The sequence below is a fragment of the Rhinatrema bivittatum genome, chromosome 19, assembly GCF_901001135.1.
Source record: "Rhinatrema bivittatum chromosome 19, aRhiBiv1.1, whole genome shotgun sequence".
Classification (NCBI taxonomy): Eukaryota; Metazoa; Chordata; class Amphibia; order Gymnophiona; family Rhinatrematidae; genus Rhinatrema; species Rhinatrema bivittatum.
Genome location: NC_042633.1, coordinates 28601661 through 28629280, shown reverse-complemented (window position 1 = coordinate 28629280; position 27620 = coordinate 28601661). Strand labels below are relative to the sequence as shown.

The 27620-nt window shown below is 46.3% G+C and overlaps 1 protein-coding gene across 1 annotated transcript; it reads left to right on the top strand.

The window, feature by feature from the left end:
* Positions 1-59: 59 nt before the first annotated feature.
* LOC115080311 lies at positions 60-15482 on the top strand. Its single transcript, XM_029584462.1, has 10 exons — positions 60-227; positions 499-583; positions 792-827; positions 2784-3060; positions 3989-4137; positions 10818-11094; positions 11424-11572; positions 12934-13022; positions 13871-13949; positions 15277-15482. The coding sequence occupies exons 1-10, from the start codon at positions 60-62 to the stop codon at positions 15324-15326; spliced, it is 1359 nt and encodes a 452-aa protein (XP_029440322.1). The 3' UTR covers positions 15327-15482.
* Positions 15483-27620: the final 12138 nt, after the last annotated feature.

Sequence of the window (27620 nt, the reverse complement as noted above, 5' to 3'; positions counted from 1 at the left end):
AACTCAAATGTCCAAAGAGAGAACAAAAGGTGTGTAAAGGAAGGGAATCTAAGCAAACTATGTTTATTTATCCAAAGTTGGTGACATTCAGCCCATGCAAAGCGGTAACTCCGCCAGGGATCTCTCAGCGCAGACAGCTGTACAGGGGACAGGTCACATCTTTCCGGAGACCAAGCACCCCCAGGATCCTGGAAGAGGAGAGGGCCTCCAGCTCCGAAATGGAAGAGGTGTGTGCTTCAACAGAGGACGGGCAGGCCAGAAGCTGCTAGGCTGTCAGAACGGCTCGCGGGGTCCTGCCAGCGCTGACGAAAGCAATGCTACGGACCTTTGCGGCAGCGAAGCAGAAAGTGTGGGCTGTGTTCTGCGGGCCCCTTGGCATGGGGCAGACCGCAGCCGGATCTTTCTCTGCAGTCACAAAGTACATGAAACACATGGAGGGAGAGGCTGCCGTTCCCAAGACCTCCATTTATTTATATGGTGGTTTTTTTTTTTACACAGGTCTTTCCGGAGAGAGCATTTTACCGACTGAAGCCGTTTCCCAGCAGTGGCTGCGCCGCACTCCTGCTGCTGGTGCTGTGGAGAGGTAGGGCCTGGTGTGCTGAGAGCTGGCTGGGCAGAGCGGGGGGCGGGAGGCTAGGTGGGCTTTGATGGGGGAGAGAAGAGTGAGGGATTGGAATGGCTGTGCGTGATGGCTCTCGCAGGTGTGCGCGCGGTGCAGAGGAGACAGGCTGGGCAGCAGGGCTCCCTCCCGGCCTTTTGCCGAGCTCGTAATTGGGTTCTTTGTTTTCTAGGCCTGCCAGAATCGGATGCTGCTCCCATGGTGGAAGGTGAGGACAAATCTGTGTAGAGCGTGCACTGAGGGGAGCAGTTAGCTATTTCCAGCCATGGTCGGTGCCCTGGCCCTAGATATAATTTATATTTTTTTTTTCACCTAGTAGTTTCCTTCTGCTCCTTGGGGGGATTAAAGCTCAGAGCCTATATTTGCAACCACCCTGGGATTTTATTTCATATCCCCATCCCTCCCACTGTGACAGCAGTGGGAGGGGAAAATATGAATTGATTTCTCCCTTAATGGACTATTGAAAACAATTAAGCTTATTTCAGCAACCATAATCTAGCACAGGGTCCCAGATATTAACCTGGTACCACTTAAGAGCTGAAAAGCTTCTTTGTGCTGTGGGTATAATCATCGGTTGCTTTTTAAATTATATGGACATAAAGTCTCAAACTGGTAAAGACCTTAACTCAATGTTGGTAGCAAGGAAACTTCTCTGCAATGAATGCCCAGGGTTGCAGGTCCCTTTCAGGTCTTCCTTATGCTTGCTAGTTAAATCACCCGTATTGATGCCACCCGCGGCTTATCCTGGGTTTGCGTGTGTGATCAGCGCCGTTGTAGGTTTGCTTTCTGTCATTGCAGAAGCTTTGACAGCGTCTGACGGGGGTGATCACACATGCAAACCCGGGATAAGCCGAGGGTGGTAATGCTGCAAAACCATCGATATGGCACACTCATGAATTCCTTCTCACAAACCATGCTGGCTGGACCCCTGAAGAAGGAGATTACTCTGAAACACCACAGCGTCGGGCGATTCTACAGCGTGCATAAGGAGGAGTATCTGAAAGGGACCTTCATATACTGTATGAACACAGGCGATTTATTACCCAATATGAAAAGGAAGACCTGAAAGGGACCTTTCAACATGGCATCAATACAGGTGATTTAACAAGCAAGCATAAGGAAGACCTGAAAGGGACCTGCAAACCAGCGGCAATCATTGCAGAGAAGTTTCATTGCTACCAACATTGAATTCAGTTCTTTACCAGTTTATTTGAGACTATGTCCATATAATTTAAAAAGCAACCGCTGATTATACCCACCACACAAAGAAGCTTTTCAGCTCTTAAGGGGTACCAGGTTAATATCTGGGACCCTGTGCTAGATGATGGTTGCTGAAATAATAAGCTTAATTGTTTTCCATAGTCCATTAAGGGAGAAATCATTCATATTTTCATTGCATTACTTTTTTTCTCACCATTAAGAGTTTGTTTTTTTTTTTTCTTTCTATAGCACTGGGAGGGAGGCATGGGCCATGGCTCCTAATGCAATCATGGTGTCTACATCTGCCCCCTAGGTGTCACTGCTCCACCTTAACTGGGACTTTCTCTTCCCCCTCCTAGGGGCTGTGAATGCTATACCTCTGCATCACCCCCAGTCCAGGCTGACCGGGCAGCAGAAGACAACCCCAGGTTTGGCCCCATGGTATTTTGACACCATGGTCAGCCATTCCCTTATGGTGCTGAGTGATCACAGGGCCAAACAGGTGCAAGGGGGTGGTCACCCTCCCATGATGCAGGCGGAGGGGAAGAGGCACCTCAGCTTCTATGCGCCACCTCATCATTAAGGGGCCAGCCAGTTGGCCGTCAGCATCATCAGACCCCCTACCCCTGATTGGCTAGGGCATGGCATGCTGGTGCCTCCCAGCCTAGTGCCCATCTTGTCTGTCCCTTCCACTGGCACGGGTGACCACCATTCTCAGTATTGTCAGACCACACCCAGCCATTCCTCACCAAATTAGCACCAGCTACCCTGTTCCAAAGCCGACTCATAACCAGAGGTATAATTATACAAAGCGAGGAACCATAAGTTGTACTTTCCATACCTCATTAAACTAGATATAATAAATGAGGCTTCAATTGGGGGAGCAAGTACTCTATCTCAAAATAGTTAACAAAAAAGTCTGATTCTTTTAACGGGAGGCTCATCCTATGGAATGTCTCCACAGGCACCAACTTGGCTCTTGGTGGCAAAGCCAACCAGTCCAGCACGTTTGAGGCTGCTGGTGTGGCCAGCAAAGCGATTGATGGGAGCCTTGAATCCAACTATTTACTGGGACAGTGCTCGCACACTGACAGCAACTATGAGCCTTGGTGGGCAGTGGACCTACTGGACATGTACCCCGTGTCCTTCGTGGCCATCACCAACAGGGGAGACGATGTGAGCGAAAGGATAAACGGGGCAGAAATCGAAGTTTGGGGCGCCTGGTTTAGCCTTCGGAGCAGGTGAGATGCAGGGGGGCCTGAAGTCAATGAGAACACTTAGCACCGATGGCGAGTTGGTTATGGCATACGAGTCAATGCACCTGTGACTGTTACAGGTCTTTTACCAGGGAGTTGAGAGAATTCTGTGACTGGAAGGACTGGAAGTTTTAGGAAGGGGTTGGGGCTTTCACAGTAGTCTGTGGCTGTGGGTTCTGATTTGTACAAGACTATAAATGAGGGAGGAGCAGCAACTTTTTCAGAGATGGTCATGCCAAGGAGGATAATGGCCAATTACTTGCAATTCTGTAATTGTGGTCACTGCCTCTCAAAAACGATACAGCAGAATTAGAAAAGGGACAAAGAAGGGCAAGCAAAATGATAAAGGGGATGGAACGATTCCCCTATGAGGAAAGGCTAAAGAGGCTAGGACTCTGCAGCTTGGAGAAGAGACGGCTGAGGGGAGATAGGATAGAGGTCTATAAAATCATGAGTGGAATGGAACGAGTAAATGTTAATCAGTTGTTTACTCTTTCGAAAAGTACAAATGCCAGGGGACACACAATGAAGTTAGTGGGTGATACATTTAAAACTAATAAGAGAAATCTTTTTTTTCTCAACGCATAATTAAGTTCTTGAATTCATTGCCAGAGGATATAGTGAAAGCTGCTAGTGTAGCTGCATTTAGAAATAGTTTGGGTAAGATCCTGGAGGAAAAGTCCTTTAATCATTAAGGTGGATTTACAGAAATCCACAGATTAGTCTTGGGATAAGCAGCTTGGAATCGTTCTACCCCTTAGATCCTGCCAGGTTCTTGTGACCTGGCATGGCCATTATTGGAAAAAGGATACTGACCTTGATGGACCTTTGTTCTGGCCCAGTAGTACTTTCTACCATTATTTCCCTTCTCTGTTGCTCTCCCTCATCCACTTCCTTCCCTCTTGTCCTCCAGGTGTGCCCATATCACCACCATGGCTGCTGGGGAGACCAGGTTCTTTCCCTGTGGTGGGATAAAAGGGCGATTCGTGGCTGTGATCATTCCAGGACGCACTGAGTACCTGACCCTGTGTGAAGTCCAAGTCTTCACCCTGCCCTTACCTGGTGAGTCTTTCCACTCTCTCAACCCTGCTGGCTTCGATGCTCCGTGACCCCTCTGCTTTCACTCTGTCCGGCCTTAGACCCACCTGTCGCTATTCTGCTTCTGCTGGCTCCAGTCCACAGAGATTCCTTCTCCACATCCAAACGGCACTCCTCATACCCTGGCTACAGTGCGCCCCCTCTTTCTGACCTCAGACCCAGGTGGGTAGAAAACATCTTGATCGAGTTCCCCCCCCCGTTGGCGGCTGGCTCGGCAGCTCCACTCCTGCTCGAAGGCCTGGGACCCCCTCCTATTTACATTATTAAAAATGTATTAGTCACGCAACACAGGAAAAGCCTAGGCGACGTACAGAAAAAAAACATTTATAAAATCAAAACACACTAGATGATAACAAAATAAAAATAGCGTGCTGCAGGAACCTGTGACAAGGAAGCTCAAAACTAACTCCAATCAGAAGTAAGCTTTTTTTTTTTTTTTAAACAGGAAGGTTTTTAGCAAGCTTCTGAATGTGCGATTGCTTAAAACCAATCTGAGTTCCATAGGGAAGGAATGCCAAAACTGGACCTGCAGCTTCCCTTTGAGGGACAGGCGAGCACTTAAAGACGGAACATCGAGGAGGCCGCGTTGAGATGACCTTGACGGACGTGAGGGTCAACACAGTTTCAACAAAGCACTGCACCATGACCAGGATGGCAAATGGAGTTTGAAAATAGCTCGATTTTTGTATTCGATGCATTGTCGCAGAGGTAGCCAGTCGAACTGTACAAGGAGCGGTGTGACATGTTCAGAACGCTTATGACCAGAGATAAGGCATGCGGCTGCATTCAAAAGCAATCTAATTGGCTGAATAGAAGAATCAGGGCTACCTAAAAGTCCAGCGCAATAGTCAACAAGGGGAAAAACAGAGGCTGTACAACAGTGTGGAACTCAGAGGCATGTAACAGTTTTAAACCAGAAAGAACTCTCAGCTTGTAGAAGCCGGCTCGGACTCCTGCCTTAATGTGTGCTTGAAGTCTAAGATGCGGACGGAGCAAAACACCCAAGCTTTTGATACTTTGATTAAGCCCTAAGCGCCAGGAAGAAAGCAGAGCTTCTGAGAAGGTCCCAGCTCCAGGTCCAGTCAGTGATGTAGACACAAAGCTTGTCCGATGACTTTAAAAACAAACAAAACATAAGATACAAAATTAATCAAAGCCAGCATGGAAAGCAGCACCTGGTGCGGCTGGTTATTTTTGCACACCTTCGATGCAAAGCAGTTTGGAAGCACTGGGGGCTCCTTGGCTGGCTCTTGAGTCCTGACAGCTGCAATCCGGGTGGTGCAGCTGTGCACATTTTTCTTGTTGATGGTGCACAGCAGGGCAAAAAACGAAATCGTCTGCCAAGTGATCACAGACCAGCTCAAATGCTTTCTTCCTCAGTTGGGCACAAAGGCTCATGTTTCATGGACGTTCTCATGACTGCTACTTGCCTGAAGCCATGCCATACATCTAGTTCCAGTAGAAGTGGATGAGGTTTGAGAAATGGTATAAAAAGATGCACATACTGATTGGAGTAGATGGCAGATGCCCTCTTCCATATCCAGGAGTGGAGGGTCAGAGGGTATGCCAGTAGGGTTTCCATCTGAGCCTAAAGGTAATGAGTTGCTTACCCAGAATTCCAGTGATGAAGAGGGTGAATCGGGAAGAGGAGCAGTCTGGTCTAACACCGCTGATCTGCTAGAATCCATTGCAATGGACAACTAAGAACCCCTGAGCAAGGATTCTGATGAGTTTACCCCATCAGGTGATATCAAGACTCTGGTTTGAGGTATTGCCATAGCAATGAGAGAAAGGAGAGGCTGGAATGTTTCTTCTCCTCACAATGTGGTCAAGTGACAGATGTGTCTTCTGGCTGGCATGGCTGGTGAGACATCCTCTTGAGACCAGGATAGTTTTCTACATGAGGACAAGTGGCCTGTTAGAAGTGAGTGGTACTATAGAGGTCACTGGTTCTGTAATCTCCAGGCAAAGTCTTTCTGCTACTAGTCTAGGTGGCATGAGCACCCTGGTTATGGGCAGCAGAAGGGGTAACCTGACCTCTTCTGCAGATCTAGGATGGGCTGAATAGAGCTGTTAGTAAAGCAGCTTGATAAATAGAAGTTAAAGGTGGATGCAGAGTGTTTGGATACTTTGCATGGTTTGGTATGCTTCAACAGGTAGAGACACACATTGAGGAATCCAGTACAGGTCGACGATAATGTGTTGGTTACATCGGAGCTGCACCATGGGTCCTTAAATCATGTATCGTAGGGTCATGTATGGAGACTGCAGGCTTCCAGTGCATCAGAGCATTGTGTGTACCAAATCATTGAGTGCATCGGTACATTGCGAGTTGAATGCAGTGGAGTTCCATGCATTGAGTGCTTCAGTGCATCCTGATGCAAGCACTTTGCACCATGTGTCAATAGCATCAGTGGAAGTTGAAGTTGCATCGGGCGAGTTGATGCACTGTACATCTTTTAATGCAATTGGCACAGACGCCAATGAAGGCCACGTCGAATTTGCTGGTGCACCATGCTAACAATGTTCATGCTTTTTCGATGCAGACTGGGATGGCTCCAGTGATTGATGCCACTTTATCTTTGATGCAGGGAGACTAATGGAACTCGACCCTGCAGCTTTGGCCTGAGCAGACAGGTGAGTTTTGAGGAGCTCCTGCTCAACTCCTTTTTTTTTTTTTTTTTTTTTTTTTTTTTTGTGAGGCAGATGAGTTTGGACTGTAGGATGAGGACCTACTGCGACACTGGGGAGATTCATTCAGTTCCTTGATGTGAAACGCCCTGGAACATCTATCCACAGGCAGAACAGTTCTTCTGGTTGTGCTCTGGGCCGAGGCATCAATAGCACAATTTGTGGCCGTTGTTGAGGGAAATAATCTTCCCACAGATACAACTTTCGAAACCACTCACCGTAGTTGCTTTCTTCTTCCGACTGGACATGGAAGAGAAGACCACGCTTCTTCATTATGCTCTTTTTTTTGGTAGCACTGAAAAGTGCTTCCTTTCTCAAAGGAGGTGGCTGAAAAAATAGCTGCAAATAGCACAGCATTCAAGATGTCTAAAGGATCCCAAAAAGAGGAACAGAGGGAAGACTATCTGGTGAAATTGAGGGAGACTAAGAAAGAAAGCAGGAAAGCAAAAAGGTCAGGTTGGAAAAAAGGATGGCCAAAGAGGTAAAGAGAGGTGACAAACATTTTTCAGATTATATCAGAGAAAGAAGAGGCCCAAAATGGTACCATGAAATTGTGTGAAGAGGGGAAGAAATGGTGGAAGTATTAAACACTCCAATGTTCACTAAAGAAGACCCTGGAGCAGGACCAGTGCTTATTGACAAGACTGTGGATGAGAGTGAAGTAGATGCAACCCTGTTTACAGAACAGAATGTATAGGAAGCGTTAGGAAACATGAAAGGTATCCTGAGGTTCATCCCAGGATACTGAGGGAGCACAGAGATGTGCTGAAGGGGTTGCTGCATTACCTGTTCAATAGATCCCTGGAAACAGGAGTGGTGCCAAGTGACTGGAGAAGAGCGGTGGTGGTCCCGCTTCACAAGAGTAGGAGCAGAGATGAGGCAGGAAACTACAGGCCGGTTAGCCTCACCTCGGTGGTGGGAAAAGTAATGGAGACTCTGCTGAAGGAAAGGATAGTGAATTTTTTTTACAGGCTGGTGGGTTGCTGATCTGAAGCAGCATGGATTCGCCAGGGGAAGGTCTTGCCAGACAAATCCAATTGACTTTATTGATTGGGTGACAGAACTGGAATAAAGAAGAGTGCTCGATATGATTTACTTAGATTTCAGCAAAGCTTTTGATAGGCGGCTCATGAACAAAATGAGAAGCTTGGGAGTGGGTACCAAGGAGGTGGAGTGGGAAAAATAACCCTTGCTGTAGTTACACAATGTTAGGTTTCATATTAGGAACTACCACCCAGGAAAGATCTAGGTGTCATGGTGGATAATACTTTAAAATCGTTGGCTCAGTGTGCTGCAGCAGTCAAAAAAGCAAGCAGAATGTTAGGAATTATTAGGAAGGGAATGGTTAATAAAAAGGAAAATGTCATAATGCCTCTAATCGCTCCATGGTGAGACCACACCTGGAATACTGTGTACAATTCTGGTCGTCGTATCTCAAAAAAGATATAATTGCGATGGAGAAGGTATAGAGAAGGGCAACCAAAATGATAAGGGGAATGGAACAGCTCCCCTATGAGGAAAGACTAGAGGTTAGGGCTGTTCAGCTTGGAGAAGAGACGGCTGAGGGGGGATATGATAGAGGTCTTTAAGATCATGAGAGGTCTTGAACGAGTAGATGTGAATCTGTTATTTACACTTTTGAATAATATAAGGACTAGGGGGCATTCCATGAAGTTAGCAAGTAACACATTTTAAGACCAATCGGAGAAAGTTCTTTTTCACTCAACGCACAATAAAGCTCTGGAATTTGTTGCCAGAGGATGTGGTTAGTGTAGCTAGGTTCAAAAAAGGTTTGGATAAGCTCTTAGAGGAGAAGTCCATTAACGGCTATTAATCAAGTTTACTTAGGGAATAGCCACTGCTATTAATTGCATCAGTAGCATGGGATCTTCTTAGTGTTTTTGGGTAATTGCCAGGTTCTTGTGGCCTGGTTTGGCCTCTGTTGGAAACAGGATGCTGGGCTTGATGGACCCTTGGTCTGACCCAGCATGGCAATTTCTTATGTTCCTATGTACTAACAGGAAACAATGTGTAATGGTAAATAGAAACTGCTCTGAGAGAATGGTGCTAAGCGGAGGGCCGCAAGGATCGGTGTTGGGACCAGCTCTGTTCACTATCTTCGTGAGTGATATTGCGGAGGAGTTAGAAGGAAACGTTTGCCTTTTTGTGGATGATATTAAGATCTGCAACAGTGGAGAGAATGAAAAGCTATTTAAGAAAACTGGAAGATTTGGCAGCAGTGATTCAATGCCAAGAAGTACAGAGCTGAGAGCCATGCACCTGGAGTGCGGAAATCCAAAAGAGCTGTATGTGACGGGGGATGAAAGACTGATGTGCACAGATTGGGAGGATGGGGTGATAGTGTATGACTTTCTGAAGGTATTGAAACAATGCAGCAAGGTTATTTCTGAAGGTATTTCTGAAGGTATTGAAACTTTCTGAAGGTATTGAAACTTTCTGAAGGTATTGAAACAATGCAGCAAGGTTAATGTAACTTTACTTTCTACCTTGATAATTGGTTTCCCCTCAGTTACATTGTAAACCGGTACGATAAGACCTAGTCTTGAGCATCGGTATAGGAAAAGAAATTAAATAAATAAATAAGGTAGGCACTAAGACCAGTAACACAGAGCAGGATAGGGACCTTGAGATTGTGTCTGGCTATCTGAAGGCCTTGAAGCAATGTGACACTGTTCTAGCTGAAGCTAGAAAGATGCTGGGCTGCATAGGAAATAGGAAAGTGCTGATACCCTTGTACAGGTCCTTGAGGCCTCACCTGGAGAACTGTGTTCAGTTCTGGAGACCGTATCTCAAAAAGGTTAGAGACAGGATGGAAAACAGTCCAGAGGAAGGCAATCAAAATGGTGGGAGGGTCTGTTTCAGAAGACCTACGAGGAGAGGCTAAAGGACCTAAATATGTAGAGCCTGCAGAAGAAGCACAGGGGAAATATGATACAGACCTTCAGATACCCGACAGGTAGCAACAATGCACAAACTTCAAACCTGTTCTGCTGGAAAGGAAACAATAGTCATGATGTGAAACTCCAGGGAGGGCGACTCAGAGCCAGTATCAGGAAATTTTTTCACGTAGAGGGTGGTGAATACCTCCCAGAAGAGGAAGACTAGAACAGTTAATGAATCTAAAAGGGCATGGGACAAACATTGCAAATCCTTAAAGGCATAAAGAAAGGGATGGTATAACATTTCTGCATGGGGGTAATCTGCATGGAGCGGCAGTTACTACCCTTAACGGAAGGCATGGGGTGACCTGCAGAATGGCAGTTACTACCCTTAACAGAAGGCATGGGGGTAACATGCATGGAGCAGCAGTTACTATCATAAGCAAATTGCTGGGCAGATTAGATGGACCATTTGGTCTTTAGCTGCTGTCATTGCTATGTTGTGGGGCTGTAGAGGCAGCAAGGCAACATACTAACAAGAAAACTGAAGTAAAAATATTGAATTGAGAAGTTAAGGATTTTTTCAGAAAAAATATAGGAGATAGTTCATGTCCATGCTGTGCTCAGACCAAAGAAATATCAAAGGAGACTCACGAGGCAACTCCCGCACATGCTCCGTAGAATTCAAAGCTCTACTAGCTTGGAGAAGCAAGTCAGTTTGGTGCCGCTGGATGACGTCACCCACATGTAATGTCTAATTCAGCCCCTGCTTATCGATGGAAAATTCCTGGCGCTTGGTGAATGAAGGCTCATGGCATTAGATCCCAGATACAAATGAGCTGGGAGCTAAAAGGAGGTGGTTATAACCAGGTCCTCCACATGGCAGTGCACCTGACTTCCATTCAGCCAACAGGCCAGCCCCACAGTCCAGTTATTGTCACACCATAGTCATCCATTCTTAAGTAAGGTAGAACCCGTCATCCTGTTCCAGAGTAGATTCAGGGTTGGTTCGTTTTTTTAACCAGAGACATCTATCATGGACTGTTTCCACAGGGTTCAACGTGGCTCTTCATGGCATAGCCAGTCAGGCCAGCACATTGGACAGCATTGGCGTGGCCAGCAAAGCAATCGATGGGAACCTTGAATCCAACTATCTCCAGGGACACTGCTCTTCCACCAGCTACAGCTACCAGCCTTGGTGGGCAGTGGACCTGCTGGACACGTACCCCGTGTCCTTCGTGGCCATCACCAACAGGGGAGCCGATGTGAGCGAACGGATAAACGGGGCAGAAATCCAAATCTGGGACACCTGGTTCAGCATTCGCAGCAGGTGAGGTGCAACGTTGGCAAGGGGGCCTGAGGTCAAGGAGAACACTCAACACTGGTGGCAATGAGCATAGGAGTCCGTGTAAATGTGACTGTTAAAGAAGTTACGAGGGCGGCTTGTGATGCTTAGAAGTCTATGAACAAGGAAGGGCTGTGAATTTCAGAGGGTTCTGATTTGTACTGATGTCTCTAAGGGGGAGGGGAAGTGATATATTTAGAGACCGTCATGAGTGGCAGGGCAATGTCTTTTACAAATGGCGATAGCTGAGGCCCCCCCCCCTTAACGTCTAGAAAAAGATGGTTATTTCCCTCCTCCTCCCTCTTCCCCGGCAGGTGTGACCTTATCACCTCACTGGGTGCCGGAGAAACCAGGTTCTTCCCCTGCGGTGGGACAGAAGGGCGCTACGTGGCTGTGATCATTCATGGGTGGTCCGAGTACCTGAGCCTGTGTGAAGTCCAGGTCTTCACCCTTCACTTACCTGGTGAGTCTTTCTGCTTCTTGTGCATGAGCAACACAATAACCACCTTCCTAGGCCGTGGGCTGTGAGCCGGGGAAGCCAGGGTTCAAATCCCGCTGCTGCACCTTGTGACCTTGGGCAACCCAAGTCATGTCACCCTTCTCTCTCTCTCTGCTTGATATACTACACAGCTGACACATTCATCAGACTCTGTAACGATTTCTGAAACAATATTTAAAAGTATGGGGCAACTTTCAAAACTGTTTCCTCACAAAGTCAGGGGTACCAATTCTCAAAGGCAAAGAAATCCCTTCCGCTGGAAAGAAATCAGAACTAGGGGTCACAAAATGAAACTCCAGGGAGGGCGACTCAGGACCAACGTCAGGAAATATTTCTTCACAGAGGGTGGTGGATGCCTGGAATGCCCTTCCGGAGGAGGTGGTGAAGATGAAAACAGTGAAAGATTTCAAAGGGGCATGGGATTAACACTGGATCCCTAAAGGCGAGAGGATGGGAATGAAGAGAAGAGTGCATGGGGGTAACTTGCTGAGTGGCAGTCACTACCCTTAACCAATAACCCTTCATATGCAGGGCCAGTGCAAGGCTGGTAGGTGCCCTAGGTGACTTCTGCCTTGTGCTGCCCCCGCCAGTCTCGTGCCAGACTCCTACCTCATTCACACCGCCCACTGTATGCTTCTCAGGCCCGCAAGCAGCGCACGCTGCTCGTGGCCAGACAGATCTCTACTCCTCTTTGCCACGAGTGGCTTTACTCGTGGCACCCCCTATGGGTCGGCACCATAGGCGACCGCCTAATGGACGTGCCAGCCCTGCTCATACGGTTGATGCAACTCCATCATTGCGCTCTGCTTCAACAGCAAGGGGGGGAATGGGATTCATACAGCGACCAATGAGGGCCACAACTTTTCTGGTCTGGGTGGAACCTGCCCAGAGCACCCACTGTTTCTTCGGTTTGTCGGATGTAGGGTGGGTGGGGCCAGTAATTAGCCAGATTTTTTTTGTTTGTTTCAAGCTACCTCAAGAGCTCTAGCAATGGAGAGCTTCATATGAAAACTCCTGCAACAGAATTTTGATTCAGTATCAAAAGCAGCACCGTTTTACAAAAGACACAGCCAGCAGCAATTTCACACTTGAAAGACTGGGGGGGAAAGCAGATAAAATAGAACAGGTTGGGACATAAGAAAAGGAGCCCTAGAAGCGAGAGCCCTGAAACTGATCTGTAGGTTTTCTTAAGACAAATAGATACATGAAAGCAGCAGCTCCATGCTGGAATGTGACTGCTTCAAGTCATGGGAGGTTACAAAAAAAGATTGAGGCCTATAAACTGAGTGCAGACAGAGGAGAATGACTTTGTGCTCTATTGACAGTGCAAAGGCAGGCCCTGCGGCTGGTTTTCACCTCTGCCGAGGGAAATGCGTTGGAGACTCCTGAGACCCGGGAGCTGATTCTGAGGAAGGTAAGCCAGTGCCTTATGGACAAGGCCCCGTTCCTCTGGAAAGGTATTCTGTGGGCAGAGCCAGATTTAAGAAGTGGATGCCCAGAGACAGCACGGGAAAGCAGTGCTCCTTTGACATGGCACCTGGCCCAAAAACAGGTAGCTGATGCCTTCAACAGTTGGTGAGCTAGGCAGGTGCCTAAATCTGGGCCTGTCTGTGGGAACTGTGAAGGGGGCAAGACAAAAACTTGGTCATGAAATGTTACCAGGAAGTGCACAGGGCTGCAATCTATAGTGCTATAGCAACAGAGACTAGAACTATAGGGCCCTTCAGGTCTGCCCAATTTGCTTCCTGTTGTAGTGCCATCAATCTCAGATAATCTCTGGTGTGCCATCTTGCATAGTACTATAATGCTACAGATTGCTATGATGCATAAACTTAAAACCTTTTTATTTAATGAGGCTTTTGCTTCAGCGAGTTAGATTCTGATTTAAGTCACTTTTCTTGTTTATGATAACTCGCAGCAAATATATAATGAAATGTTGATCTTAGCGGCATGGATGTACTGTTGGCAACCTGTATGATTCTATTGTTTTAGTTTGTTCTACTTGATTTATGTGTCTGTTTATTAGACCATGCCCTAAACGTTTTCTGGAGGGGCAGGTCATTTTCTTAAATACGGTAAATAGTACAATGATGCCTTGTGTTGCAATAGATAGCACTGTAATATATGATGGAAGAGAGAGTACGATGATGGAGTGTTCTTCAGTACATAGCAGAATGATGCATAGTGCTGCAATACCTAGCCCTACAGTGAAACTCCCCTATCTGTTTCCTCTAACATTGACTTCTTTCTCACCTTTGCCAGTTTCGAGTTCAGATAGAGACACAGCTTTCAGTCAACACCTTTAACCTGAGCTGGGGAGTATATCAGACGCAGCAACAAGGTGACTATAGCCCATCCCCCCGTTACAAAATAGTGTGGGGAAAACCATTAAGATTGAGACATTCCATCAACTGTGAGCGTGTGGCTAAGAAGTGTGACTTGGGGGGGGGGGGGGGGATGACCAGAAATTGTTGCAAGGTCATGACAAAATTTCCTGGTGTGGAACAGAGAACCTGTTTGGGCGAAGGAGGGGACAATTCTATTTAGTCTCTCAGGAGATGAGTCCTACATCTCAACCAAATTCCTCCATGGTTGTAGGGTTAGGAGGGATCCTATATCCTGTTGAGAGATTAAGCCTTTTCCTTTTTGGAGAGCTGTTTTCATGGTTTTGAAAAGGAGTTCATTATCGTAGGGGGGCTCTGTTTGAGCCATTGAAATGATGAATCCTTTTTCTTCTGGACATGACATTGCCTCAACTGGAAGTTGAGAACTTTGATTATTTAGAGACTTTTGTTTTAATCTCCACAGAAGATGAGTCCTTGCACTCCCAGAAACTCTCCCAAAAAGGACATGGTGTACATGGCAAAGTTCTTGTACAAGCTCTCAATGTAGTCAGAGTAGCTTGGCCACTAGCCCTGTTTGACAGAATTGTCAGTCTCAAGAACCCACTCTTTCCCAGTTGCAGGGGTGGCCAACTGCAGACCTCACGTGCCACAAGTAGGCCAGGGTTTCAGGATCTCTACAATGAATATGCATGAAAGATTTGGAGCCCTTATGCATATTCAGGGTGGAGATCCTGAAAACCTGGCCTGTTGGTGGTACTTGACCACCCCATATCTAATCTGTGGGCCTTCATGCTTTAGAGTAGTGGTTCCTATACCTGGAGGACCCCCAGCTAGTCAGGTTTTCAGGCTATCCACACTGAAAAGGCAGCTGCAACTTCTCTCTCATGTATATTCATTGTGAATAGCCTAAAAACCTGACTGGCTGCAGCGGCCCCAGGCCAGGTTTGGAAACCTCTGCTTTAGAGGGCCCTTCCCAATTCAGTCCTGACTTCCTTGAGAGCAACCAGGGTAGGGGGCTGTGTTGATGGTCTCCTACCAAGCTCTGCCCCAATGTAGGCCATGACTCCTCCTCTCTGAACACAGCTCTTGATGGAAAGGAGGTGATTTTATTATGGCATAGAATCCCCTTTAAAGTTTCTGCCCGAGTCTTCATCCACTAAAATGATTGCTGGTACACAGCCTCTTTCTAGTAATAGTCCCTGACTCCTGCATGAATACATCACCCCATGAAAGAAAGGGGGAGGGAGAATTGGGACAAAAGCAGAACTTTTCACAGCAGTGCAGGATTCTGAATATTAACTCCATCTGTTTCTGCTTGAATAGATTTGAGGAAGAAAGAAGAAACAAGGACCCAAAGCTGCCTTGGTGTCTGAGAAGAAGCTGCTTCTCTTTCTTAGTTAGGAATTGATCATGGGTTGCTGTGGTTTTCACTCATGTAATATGGCCTATTAGAGCACATGTGATTTAAACTCATCCAGTTCACTTCTTGAGGCTACTATAAAATTGTATGAGCCTCAGCCTAAATAAAATTCCATAATTACAAAACAGTAAAAGTTGTTTGTGTTTTTTTGTATAAATACAGTGGCTTAACATAGGAAAGCAGTACAAAATGAGTGTTTCTATTCAGAAAGATGTATAGGCAGCAGACTTCTACTTGGTCTCGTTCAGGAATGGGGTCAGATCGCTCCTCCCTCCCTAGAAAGGAAAGATAGTGCAGCTCCAGCCGATAGGAGAGGAGCCTTAACATTTCTGCTTGCAGTCAAACAAAGCACCACATTCTTTCACAAATAGCAGAAGCTTTAGTTTAAAACACCACCTCCATAACCCTACAGCAGACGAGTGGAAGCTTTTCTTAAAGACAGTATTTGTTCCTGCTCAGCACTCCCACCCCCTATATTTAATAAGGGCTGGAATTAGTGCTCCTGGTCAGGGCCAGTGCTAATGATTAGTCCCTGCACACTAATGGAATGGATTCTTGCAGGGGCACATGTGAACAGTTTTTATGGCAGGGACTTAAAGTGAGCTGGTCAGGGTGGCTGAAAAGTGGGGGGAAGCTCCCTTATGTGAATGAGCAGCAAGGAGGGAGAGGAGTTTCCCCCAATCTCAACTAGACTACAGTGCTGGCAGTGAGGTCTTCAGCCAGCCAACATTTGTTCTTGTTATGTACTGGCTCTGTACAGTGTTACCCATCAAGCTAGGTTGAGAGAATAGTGTACAAATCTCATCTTTGTGTGTCATCCTCACTCCGAAGGACATCAAATCTTCACAAGAGCGTACTGTTCGGGTCGTACGTCTCACTCTGCATGTAAAAGGAGCCCCTAACCACTACCCTACTAGCTTCCAGTTACGAGGAGGGCCTGTAGTCGTAGTAAGCTAGCTATTTATGCAAGGGCCTTTAGATAGTCTCTCACACATTGCAATAAATAGGCTACCCTGGTTCTTAGCTGCTAATTTCCCTTTCTCTAGTACCACAGCTCAGTTCAGACAAGTGGGTTTTGCCTCCCTACCAGCAGATGGAAGAAGAGAACAAAAACTTCTCTGAATCTGCTACATAAGTTAGAATGCCACCTGCAGTCCTCAGTATTGACATGTACCCAAGCCAAGATGTAGACAAATTCAAAAGCTAACCTAACTCCCCCCTCTATGTGAGCAGGGGAATAAAGGTAGAGCCCTTATGTCCACAACAGGGATAGAAACCCCCGAAAAGTTAAATAAGGTCAAGACTTTTCCGTCTCTATGTAATGGTATTCCAGGCTCAACTCTCTGCCCTCTCCAACTTATCCAAAAATCTGCAGCCTGCCTCGTAACAGGTTCTAGGCTAAACATAGAAATGACGGCAGCAGACCAAACGGTCCATCCAGTCTGCCCAGCAAGCTTTTGCACTTTTTTTTCCCTCTCATACTTCTGTTACTCTTGGCCCTTAGTAACCTTTTTTATTCTATTTCCCTTCCACCCCCACCATTAATGTAGAGAGCAGTGTTGGAACTGCATCTAAGTGAAATAGCTTAATTAGTTAGGGGTATTAACCACTACAATAAGCAAGCTACACCCATGCTTATCTGTTTAGCCACACTATGAAATTCAGTCCTTGTTGGGTTGTTGCCTGATTATAGATCCACATTTCTTCATTCCCCTGCCGTTGAAGCAGAGAGCTATGCTGGATATGCATTGAAAGTGAAGTAGCAGGCTTATTTTGTTTGGGGTAGTAACTGCTGTAACAAGCAAGCTACTCCCTGGTTTTTTATGAATGCAAATACTTTTTTCCACATTTCCTCATTGCTGCTGAAGCTTAGAGCAATGTTGGAGTTGCATTAACCGTGTGGATGTTTATTGAATAAGGGTATTATCACCAGGTAGTAGCCGTTGTTCCCGTGAGCCACCCACTCTTCATTTCACATCCTCTAGACTTTAAATCTTCACTGGTTACCTAACAAATTCACTAATATTCTGATGCTAGTATTTCATTTAATCCACAAGCCTTCAGCCATTTGGTTATGTACTTCATTTCATCTCTATCAGCCCCAGTGGCACTTGCAATCATTACATAAAAATCTCAGAGGTCCCAACCGTTAAATTGAGAGACTAGAGGGGGGCGCTCTTGCCACGGAGCAAGATGGCCGCGTGACTTCGCACTCCCGCAGACCCCGAGCCTCATTATTGAGTTTTACTAAGCTTTAAACCCTGCGAACCTGCTTCTACAATTAAGGATATTCGGCTGCTATACTCAGGATGGCTCAGAAGAAGAAAGGGCCGGATTTTAAACAATTCGCTTTTACTAAAAGCTTCGACGCTGAAGGAGGGCCTCGTAGCGTGCCGGACGCCCCGGACCCCAGTACTAACAGCAGCGAGGAGGATGGTGCGGAGGGGGATATCGGCACGGCAAATTCGGATCCCCCCACCAGAGGGGACTTCCGGCGCTGGTTCGGAGATATGAGAAAAGAAATGAAAGCGAATAAACGATTTACTGCAGGCCATGGAAGATATGCGGGAGGAGATGGCAGAGATAGGGAGACGCACTGATGAGTGCGATGTGCGCCTGGAAGGCCATGCCATTAAGATCTCTGCCTTGCAAAAAACCTCGGAACACACTCGGGCTGAATGTGCGGTTTTGTCTGCCAAACTAGAAGATTTGGACAATCGGGGGAGACGTCAAAATTTGAGATTTAGAGGAATCCCGGAGGTTGAAGCATACAATGACTGTGGGGCCACTATTAAGAGATTTTGTACCTTTTTGCTGTCCCAAAATGGCAACTGTTCCACTGCAGGGGAAAGTTCTCCCATAGAACTGGATCGTGCTCACCGATCGTTGGGCCAGAAGCTGCCGGGTAAGTCCAGAGATATTATAGTGTGTTTCAATCAGTACACGGTTAAGGACAAAATTTATCAAATTGCACGGAAGCGCAGCTCGTGGGAGTGGGAGAACCACAACATCCAAATATACACAGATCTCTCTCCTATGACTTTGAAAAAGAGGATGGAATTCAGAGAGGTTACCACAGTGCTGCGTAAGGAAGGGTTTCGATATCGATGGCTATTCCCTTTTGGGATAGCGATCACCATAGAAGGAACAACAACAAAGGTGACTACGGTGGAGGGAGCAGTAGCCATATTGAAAGCAGCAGGGCATCCGGTGCCACGGGCAGTTCCTGATAAACATGCTTTGGCCCCTTCTATGGACACTCCAAGATGGCAGCGGGTCCGTAATGGCGGTAAACGACTGCGCAGGCAGTCAGGAGGCAGCAATTCGGATCCGGATAAAGGAAAAGGATGAGCGGCAGTGCTTGCCTGAAGTGGACTTTCTCTCTACACAGATTATGGTTTGCAGTGTGGACATATTTGGTGGTTCTCTGAATCTGTCTTGTTTTACAGATTCGTGTTTTCCTTCTGATGGTTTTACAGGTTTGCAGGTTTACATGGATATACATGGGGGGAGGCTCTGCAGGCGATCACGTCCTCTATAGCCTGCACAGGGGTGCTTTTTGCACATGTCTGTGGAGGGCATTGGCAATGTGGGGGGAGGGGGGTGGAGGGAGGGAATGGGGGATGGGATTGGGCATGTAATGTAAGGCTTCAGTTATGTGTGTACATAGATTCATGTTTTGTACTTTTTGTGTTGTTATGCAGTCATGCCAAGCCTTGGGGCATTGTTGGAATTCTCTTTCTAGGCCTATTGATGGGACAGTGGACATCTTGCGTGAGGAAGGGTAATCAGCCTGCTAAATGTCCAGGGGTCTTTACTGCTGGGCTTAATTCTTCTCACCATGTCATGGCTTAACTTATGGTCCATTAATGTTAAAGGGTTAAACAGCCCCTCGAAGCAAAGGATATTTTATAATGATGCCCAACGCTTTAGGGCTGACACATTATTTCTTCAGGAGACGCACCTGAAAAAAAGGTATGAACATTTATTACAATGGCCTTTATATCCTCGCCAATTCCATGCGGCAGCGTCCAAAGTGGCTAAATATGCGGGAGTGAGTATATTGCTTCACAAGGATCTCCAGGGCTCAGTAATTAAAACTGTGGCTGATCCACTGGGACGATATCTGGTCCTGCAATTGAAAATTGAGCAGACTATTTACACTTTTTTAAATATATATGCACCTAATACTGCTCAATAAAATTTTTTGGCTAAGCTGGGGGATTCCCTAGACGCTTTGGAACCTGAGCACTTAATTATAGGAGGCGATTTTAATCTTACTGTTCAGCCCCATTTGGATAACTCGGCGGGAGGAGGAGGGGGAACATCGGGGGATCGCAAGTATCTTAAGAAATTTATGCGAGACCGAGAACTATTGGATATCTGGCGCCACAGGAACATGAATGTGAGACACTATACTTTTTTCTCACACCCCCACAAGACATATTCTCGCAGAGATTATTTTTTAGTGGATAAATCCCTGAGTTTACAAATTACTCGACCTACTATAGGCTCCATTACGTGGTCAGATCACGCTCCTATAGGCTTAACGCTCCAGCTGACCACTAAGGGGGCAGGCTTACGATTCTGGAGATTAAATGATTCCCTTTTAGCTGATGAGGCTTTCTGCAAGACTATACATGCCGCTATAGCTGAATACCAGCAATTTAACTCTGATCCTTCTTATGCTCCCCCCCTGATTTGGGATTGCTTGAAAGTGGTTCTCCGGGGCAGATTCATATCCCAGGCCTCCTACCAGAAAAAGGTGAAGAGCGCTAATATAGATAGGATACTGCAAAATATCTCTAGCTTAGAGAAGCAACACAAACTCACTTTATCTCCTAGAATATATTCACGCCTTCAACATGCTCGTAATGAACTGCGCTTATTGAGGGCAGGGGATATAGCGTATCAGTTGCAGCTTGTCCGGCAGGAGCATTTTGAGTGGGGAAATAAGGCTGGGAGATTGCTAGCTAGAAAATTGAAGCGACAAATTGCACAGAGCCAAATCACGAGAATTAAAGCCATAGATGGCTCCATGCTGGATACAGCCGAAGCTATACAGCATAGATTTCAACAATTTTATGGTGGTTTGTACTCCGCTGATTCCCATATTACGGAGTCGAGTATCGTCTATTATCTTGCCGATGTTGATCTTCCACGGCTATCCGAGACAGAGAGGCAGATATTTGAAAAGCCTGTCTCCCCCCTTGAGGTTCTTCATGCCGTGAAAGCTCTTAAACCTAATAAAGCGCCGGGTCTGGACGGGTACACCGGCTCTTTTTATAAAAGGTTTGCTGAGCACTTATCCCCTTTGCTTGTAGAGACCTTTAAGGCACTGCAAGGGGAGGCCTGTTTACCACCAGAGGCTAATGTGGCGGGAATCACAATATTAGCTAAACCCGGGAGGGACCCGACAGAGTGCGGGTCATATCGACAGATTTCATTAATCAACATTGATCTAAAAATTCTGGCGAAAATTTTAGCTACCCGTCTCAATGCTGTCATGCCTAAATTAGTTCATTCAGATCAAGCAGGGTTCATACCTGGCAGGAAAGCAGCGGACAACGTCAGGAAAATTATAGATCTTATGTGGCAGGCTAAGCGCTGCGATACTCCAGCGATATTAATGGCGGTTGACGCGGAAAAAGCGTTCGACATGGTCCATTGGGCTTTTTTGTTCAAAACTTTGGAAAAGATGAACTTTGGCCCTAAATTCATTAATTGGCTTTTCAAATTATATGACCGACCGAGGGCTAGGGTGAAAGTTAATGGAGTTTACTCGGACCCGTTTCCTATTGAGCGGGGAACTAGACAGGGATGCCCGCTCTCCCCTCTATTGTTCGCATTGTTTTTAGAACCTTTTACTACCAAAATCAGGGGTGAGGGGGAAATCACTGGCATCCAAGTGGGGGGCACGGATTATAAACTATCGCTTTTCGCGGATGATATTCTGTTTACTCTATCCAAGCCAGCCCAGTCACTGGAGGGCGTTGTTACCCAACTCAAGGCATTTAGTTTAGTCTCTGGCTTCCGTCTAAATTTAGACAAATCGGAAGTGCTCAATATCTCCCTGCCCTCAGATCAAGCGCATCAGCTGCAACAGCAATTTCCTTTCAAATGGGCGGGGAATAAGCTCAAATATTTGGGAATTATGATAGGTCCCCAATTATCTGACCTTTTTAAATTGAATTATATACCCCTAGTAGCTAAAGTGTTTAGGGATTTGGATCAATGGGATAATCTACCTGTCACATGGACTGGAAAGATTGCGATTTTAAAGATGTCTGTTTTGCCCAAATTTAACTATCTGTTCCAAACCTTGCCCATCCCAATCCCCACAGCTTTGCTAAAAAAATGGCAGACCAGATTCTTCTCTTTTCTCTGGAAGCGGAGACCTCCTCGAATTACGCAAGCCACATTATATCGTCACAAATTGAGAGGGGGGATGGGAGTACCGAAATTACAGTGGTATTACGCAGCAGTGCAAATTAGTTTCATTTTCTCCTGGTACAGGAAAACTGAACACCCCCGTTGGGTAGATATCGAACAAGCTATCTTGGGCTCTACTCCTCTGCAAGCTCTTGTGTGGCAACCTAGGGCGACATTGTGCATTCAGGGTTCCTTCACTATCTCCTTAACTACTACCCTTCAGGTTTGGGATAAATGGAAGCACCTTATTGTAGGGCCTAGACGATATTTCTCTCATACCCATTTATATTCTCACCTCAGCTTCACTCCAGGTTGGGACTCTCCCTACTCTCAGGTATGGCAGTCGCTTGGTATCCACACACTGGGTCAGATATGTAGCCCTGGCGCTATGCTTTCTTTTCCACAACTCCAAGAAACTTTCTCACTCCCATCCTCCACCTATTATTATTACCTCCAACTGCGCCATTTCATTATACAGCAAGGTATTCAAGCGGACCTTGGGAAGGGGAAAACGCAGTTTGAAGGGTGGTGTGATATGGCGGACCGCATTAAAGGCGGCTTATCTAACATATACTCTTTACTCCAGGGGTCCTTGGTAGGGAGACCTTCATACACTAATAAATGGGAAGCTGAGATTGGCCTCACTCTTGAGGATGAGGACTGGGATCAGATATTTTCCAACACCAAACGCAGTTCTCTTTCCACTTCTCTATCTGAGAACGGTTATAAAGTATTGTTTCGCTGGCATCTTACTCCATATCGGATGCATAAAGCGGGTTTATGGGCGGATGCCACCTGTTGGAAGGGTTGTGGTCAGACGGGAACATTTCTGCATCTATGGTGGGAGTGTGTGTATGTACAGAAGTTGTGGAAGGATGTTATGGACTTAATCCTCTGTATCATTCATAAAGAGGTGACTTTATCTCCTATAGAAGGGTTACTTAATGTACCGGTTGAAGGGTCTCAGGCTGAGAGTTTGATGATCAACCAATTTTGCATTGCAGCTCGGTGCCTCTTGGCCGGGTTGTGGAACCAGCAGCGAATCCCAACGAAGGATGATTTATATCAAACTTGACACTATGAGCGCCCTGTATAAGATAACTGCCCAAAAACGAAATCAACTCTCTAACTTCCAACGGGTGTGGCAGCCCTATCTCACCTGGCGGCCCATTGATATGGACCCTGGGCATGTTTCTTGAATCAGACACATACACATGATTGTAAATCGCTTAAATGTTTATTTGATTTAGCCACTTGCTTACATTTCAATTTTCTCTACTTGTGGGTTTCCTGCAGATACCCAGCACTAGAGTAGACGTGTTCCTTGTCTTATTGTTACGGGGTGGGAATTCATACGTCCACTGATTGACGGGCCACTTTGCTATTTTGCATGACAGTTTATGACCTATGCTATATAATTGTATGACTATATAACTATCTGATTATGTAGCTCTCTGTTCGTCACTGACTGAATGATCCTTATGGAGGTTTATCTTTGCTGTTTAAAAAGTTAAATAAACTTTACATTACAAAAAAAAAAAAATTGAGAGACTAGAACTGAGTAGGAAACATGCTCTCTCAATGGCAGGTCCTTTACTTGGAATTCCCTCCTGACGTCCCTCAGAATCATATCTAATCCAAAGGAATTTAAGAAAAAAATGAAAATATCTCTCTGTTGTATCACATTTAACTTAACATACACAGACTAACAATATCACCCCCCCTCTCCATTTTATATTGCTTTATACAGTGATCCCCTCTCTAATTTTAAGCCTTTTAACCCATTTTATTATATTTGTGACTTGATTGTATGTATTATATTTTGTTTTGTGTGCTTTACATTGACTTTTTTTTATGTATGTGATTTTAGTTTGTAAACCACTTAGACCACAACCATGTATAAGCGGTATATAAAAACTTAAATAAATAAATGTCTTCTCTGATACACATAGGTGAGATCGCTTTTTCAATAGGATGGGGCTCTGGAATGATCTGTGGTATTCCAAGAACGAAAATAGCAGGTAAGAACCAATTTTCCTTTCCTGTTCATATCCCAGATCAGTCCAGACATGGGGGATGTACTCAAGCTCCCCTAAACCAGGCAGGAATTTGAAAGACCAATTCGCACCTCATCTCCATTTCCTAGCTTGTAGACAGATGGATTCAGGACCAGTGGGATGTACCAAAGTTACTCCCAAACTAAGTGGTAGGTTCCCCATGGTAAAGTCAACACCACATGTGCAAAGGCTGTGTCTTTCCGGGCCTGTACAACCAGACGATAAAAAACTTGGAAAAAGTACACAAGGAGGACCATGTTACAGCTTGGCAAATATCGAAAGGAGACAATCTAACCTCCGCCCAAGACTCTGCCTGAGCCCTAGTAGAATAAGCCCGAACCTGCACAGGCAATGGCTTTTCAGCATCAACATACGCGGCCGTGACTACCTCCTTAATCCAGCGAACTATTGTAGTCTGTGAAGCTGGCGTGTCCTGCTTACTCCCACCATGGAGAACCAAACAGGCAATCTGTCTTTCGAAAAGGTTCAGAAACCACCAGATTCCACATGACAAGTCTTGACATCCACAGAGCGCAAGAGGTGATACTCCTCCGCATCCCTGACCTTATCTAGGGATGGTAAAGAGATGGCCTGATTCAAATGAAAGTCCAAGACTACCTTGGGCAAGAAGGATGGAACAGTATGCAGCTGTACCACCCCCAGAGTCACCCGAAGGAACGGCTCCCAGCAAGACAAGGCCGGCAGCTCAGAAATTCAACACGCTGAACATATAGCCACTAGGACCACAGTCTTCAAGCTCAACAACCACAAGGAAAAGCTATGCAGCGGTCTGAACGTAGGGCCCGCCAAAAAAAAAAAAAAATCACAAAGTTGAAACTCCACAAAAGAACAGATAACCTCAAGAGGTCTAAGATGCTTCACTCCCTTCAAAACACAAATCACATCAAGGTGAGACGACAATGAACCACCATGCATCTGGCCTCTGAAACAGGCAAGAGTCGCAACCTGCACCTTCAAGGAATTAAGGGCCAATCCTTTATTCAACCCATCCTGCAAAAGGTCCAGAATAAGTGAGATCTGAACTGAACACCACACTCCTCCCACCAGACCTCAAGAACTCTCCAAAGTCACATATAAGCCAAAGAAATGGAGAACTTGCAAGCTCGGAGTAAGGTGGCAATCTCAGCAGAAGAACAATCACGCTTCAACAGGCAAGCCCTTTCAAGGGCCAAACTGTAAGACAGAACAGAGTCAGATCCTTGTAAGAACTGGTCCTTGCTGTAACAGATCCATGTGCAGCTGAAGACGAAGGGGAGCCTCCACCAGGAGTTGTCGCAAATCCACATAGCACTGATGCCTGGGCCAGTCTGGCGCCACCAGGGTACCAATCCCCTATGGCCTTCGATCTTGCGAATTATCCTGCCCAGCAAAGGCCACTGAGGAAAGTCATAAAGCAATCTATCTTCCGGCCAGACTTGGACGAGAGCGTCTATTCCCAGAGACCACTGATCTTTCCTGCAACAGTAGAATCGAGGTACCTTTGCATTGCAAGACATCACGAGCAGGTCTAGGAACGGAAGGCTCTAGCGATCCAATCAGCTGAAATGCCTCGGCTGACAACACCACTCTCCGGGGTCCAGACTCTCCCTGCTTAGAAAGTCCGCTCCAACGTTGTCTTATCTGCAATGTGAGAGGCAGAGATCATATGCAGATGACCTTCTGCCAATACCATAAGCTAGTTATTTCCTGCGACACTGGCTGGCTCTTGGTTCCTCCCTGGCGATTGATGTAGGCCACAATCACCACGTTACCAGACGTCATGCAAACTGTTGGATCCTGCATCCTGTGGCTGAACTGCAAGAATGCCAGCTGTACTGCTTGGGCTTCCAGGCAATTGATGTTCCAGTGGGACTCTTTGGCACTCCAACACCCTTGGGCCATCAACTCCACACAGTGAGTCCCCCAACTGTGTAGACTCATCTGTTGTGAGTACCAAACCAGGTCAGAGAGGACAAGGGAACTCCCTTCCTCAGATGATCCTCCTGCAACCATCCCTGGAGGCGGGAGATTTCCATCAGCAAGTGGAGCCAAACCACATATTCCTGAGACTGCGGGTTCCAACAAGACAGAGTGTTGAAGAAAAAACATATGTGCCCTCACCTACGGCACCACTTCCAGGGTCGCTGCCATCCAACTGAACTCCTGCAATAATGAGATCACCTTTTGTCACCAGGTGGCTTCTTGAGACTTGGCTCAAATCATCCCTTCTCTTCCCAAGACCACTGCTACGACCACTATAACCCTGGAAAATGTACAGGAAGCAGTGGATAGACTGGAACTGATAATGGCACCCCAACACCACAAAGCGTAGAAAATGTTGGTGCTCCAAATCAGATGATAATATGAAGGTAAGCCTGACAGATGCAGGGAGGTCAGAAATTCCTCCAACTGCACCACTATCACAGAGTGTTAGGTTTCCATGCCAAAATGAGTCACCTGCAAATGATAGTTGACCCTCTTGAGATCCAAGATGGGGTGAAAGGAGCCTGCCTTCTTGGACACAACAAAATAAATGGAATAGTGTCCCATTATTTCTTGAGATGTGGGCACCGTAACCACAGCCCTCAGCCTGAGGAGCCTTTGAAGCATGAACTCCACTGCCTGCTTCTTCTGCAGGGAGTGGCAAGAGGACACCATGAACATGTCACGAGGAATACTGCAACATTCCAGCGCATATCCTTCTCATATCATCTCCAGGACAGACCGGTCTGATGCGATTTCGACCCCTTCTGGGGAGAGAGGGAGAGACACAGCCTCATCTGTTGCATACGCCTGGATCCTGCAGCACAACCTCTCATGATAAAGAGGTTCTGCGCCTGTCTCTTATCCTCTGGCAAACGAGGAACTGTAGATTTGCTCCACTTACCGGCCAGGTTCTCCAACTCATTGTCAAACTAGAGCGAGCTGTGAAAAGGCAATACGGGGAGATTAGCCTTGGAGGTCGTATTGGCCGACCAATTTCTCAACCATAACTGGCACCTGGCTGCCACAAATCGAAGACACTTCTCTGGACAAGGTGCGGACCAAGGCACAGCCCGCATCAGCCAAAAAGGCAGCAGCTGGTACCATAACAGAGCTAGGATTTACACCAGAGTCCTCAACCTCTTGGGAGAGAAGTAAACAAGAGCAAGCCACCAAAGAACATGAAGCGATGCAAGGTCACTGCCCCAGCTTCAAATGCCTGCTCAAGGATAGTCTCAATCTTGCTAATGAGCATTCTTCAAGGCCTTCCCCCCTTTTTCAGGGGAATAGTGGTCTGCTTGGAGACTGCACACACAAGTGCATCAACATTCAGAAATCAGAAGCGCTCACTCATCACTGAATCCAGAGGGTACAGGCAAAAACTGGGTGCACAACTGGATGAACAGCGAGACGCTTAATACATCTATGATACATTTTTAAGCATTATACCCATTCAGTAGTTCAGTGTAAGAGCCAAAACATGGTGCCTGAAGGCCTGTCATAACGTAAAAAAATATGGGGGCTGACTACTTAGAAAGCAGAGCCGATCCACAAAACCAGAGAGCATATAGAGGAAAAGAAGGGGGTGGGGGTGGAAGGTGCCTGACAGTTTTTGTTGAGAAGTAGGGTCAAGGAGAGGAGGTTGGACAGAAGATGGTACTGCTGCAGTGTCATTACACACCATGTGGCTTGGTACACTGGTGCCATTTTCTGGCTGTGTTAGTCCAACCTCAGATTTCAACCAAAGTCCCCAGCCAAAAACCAGGAAAAACAAG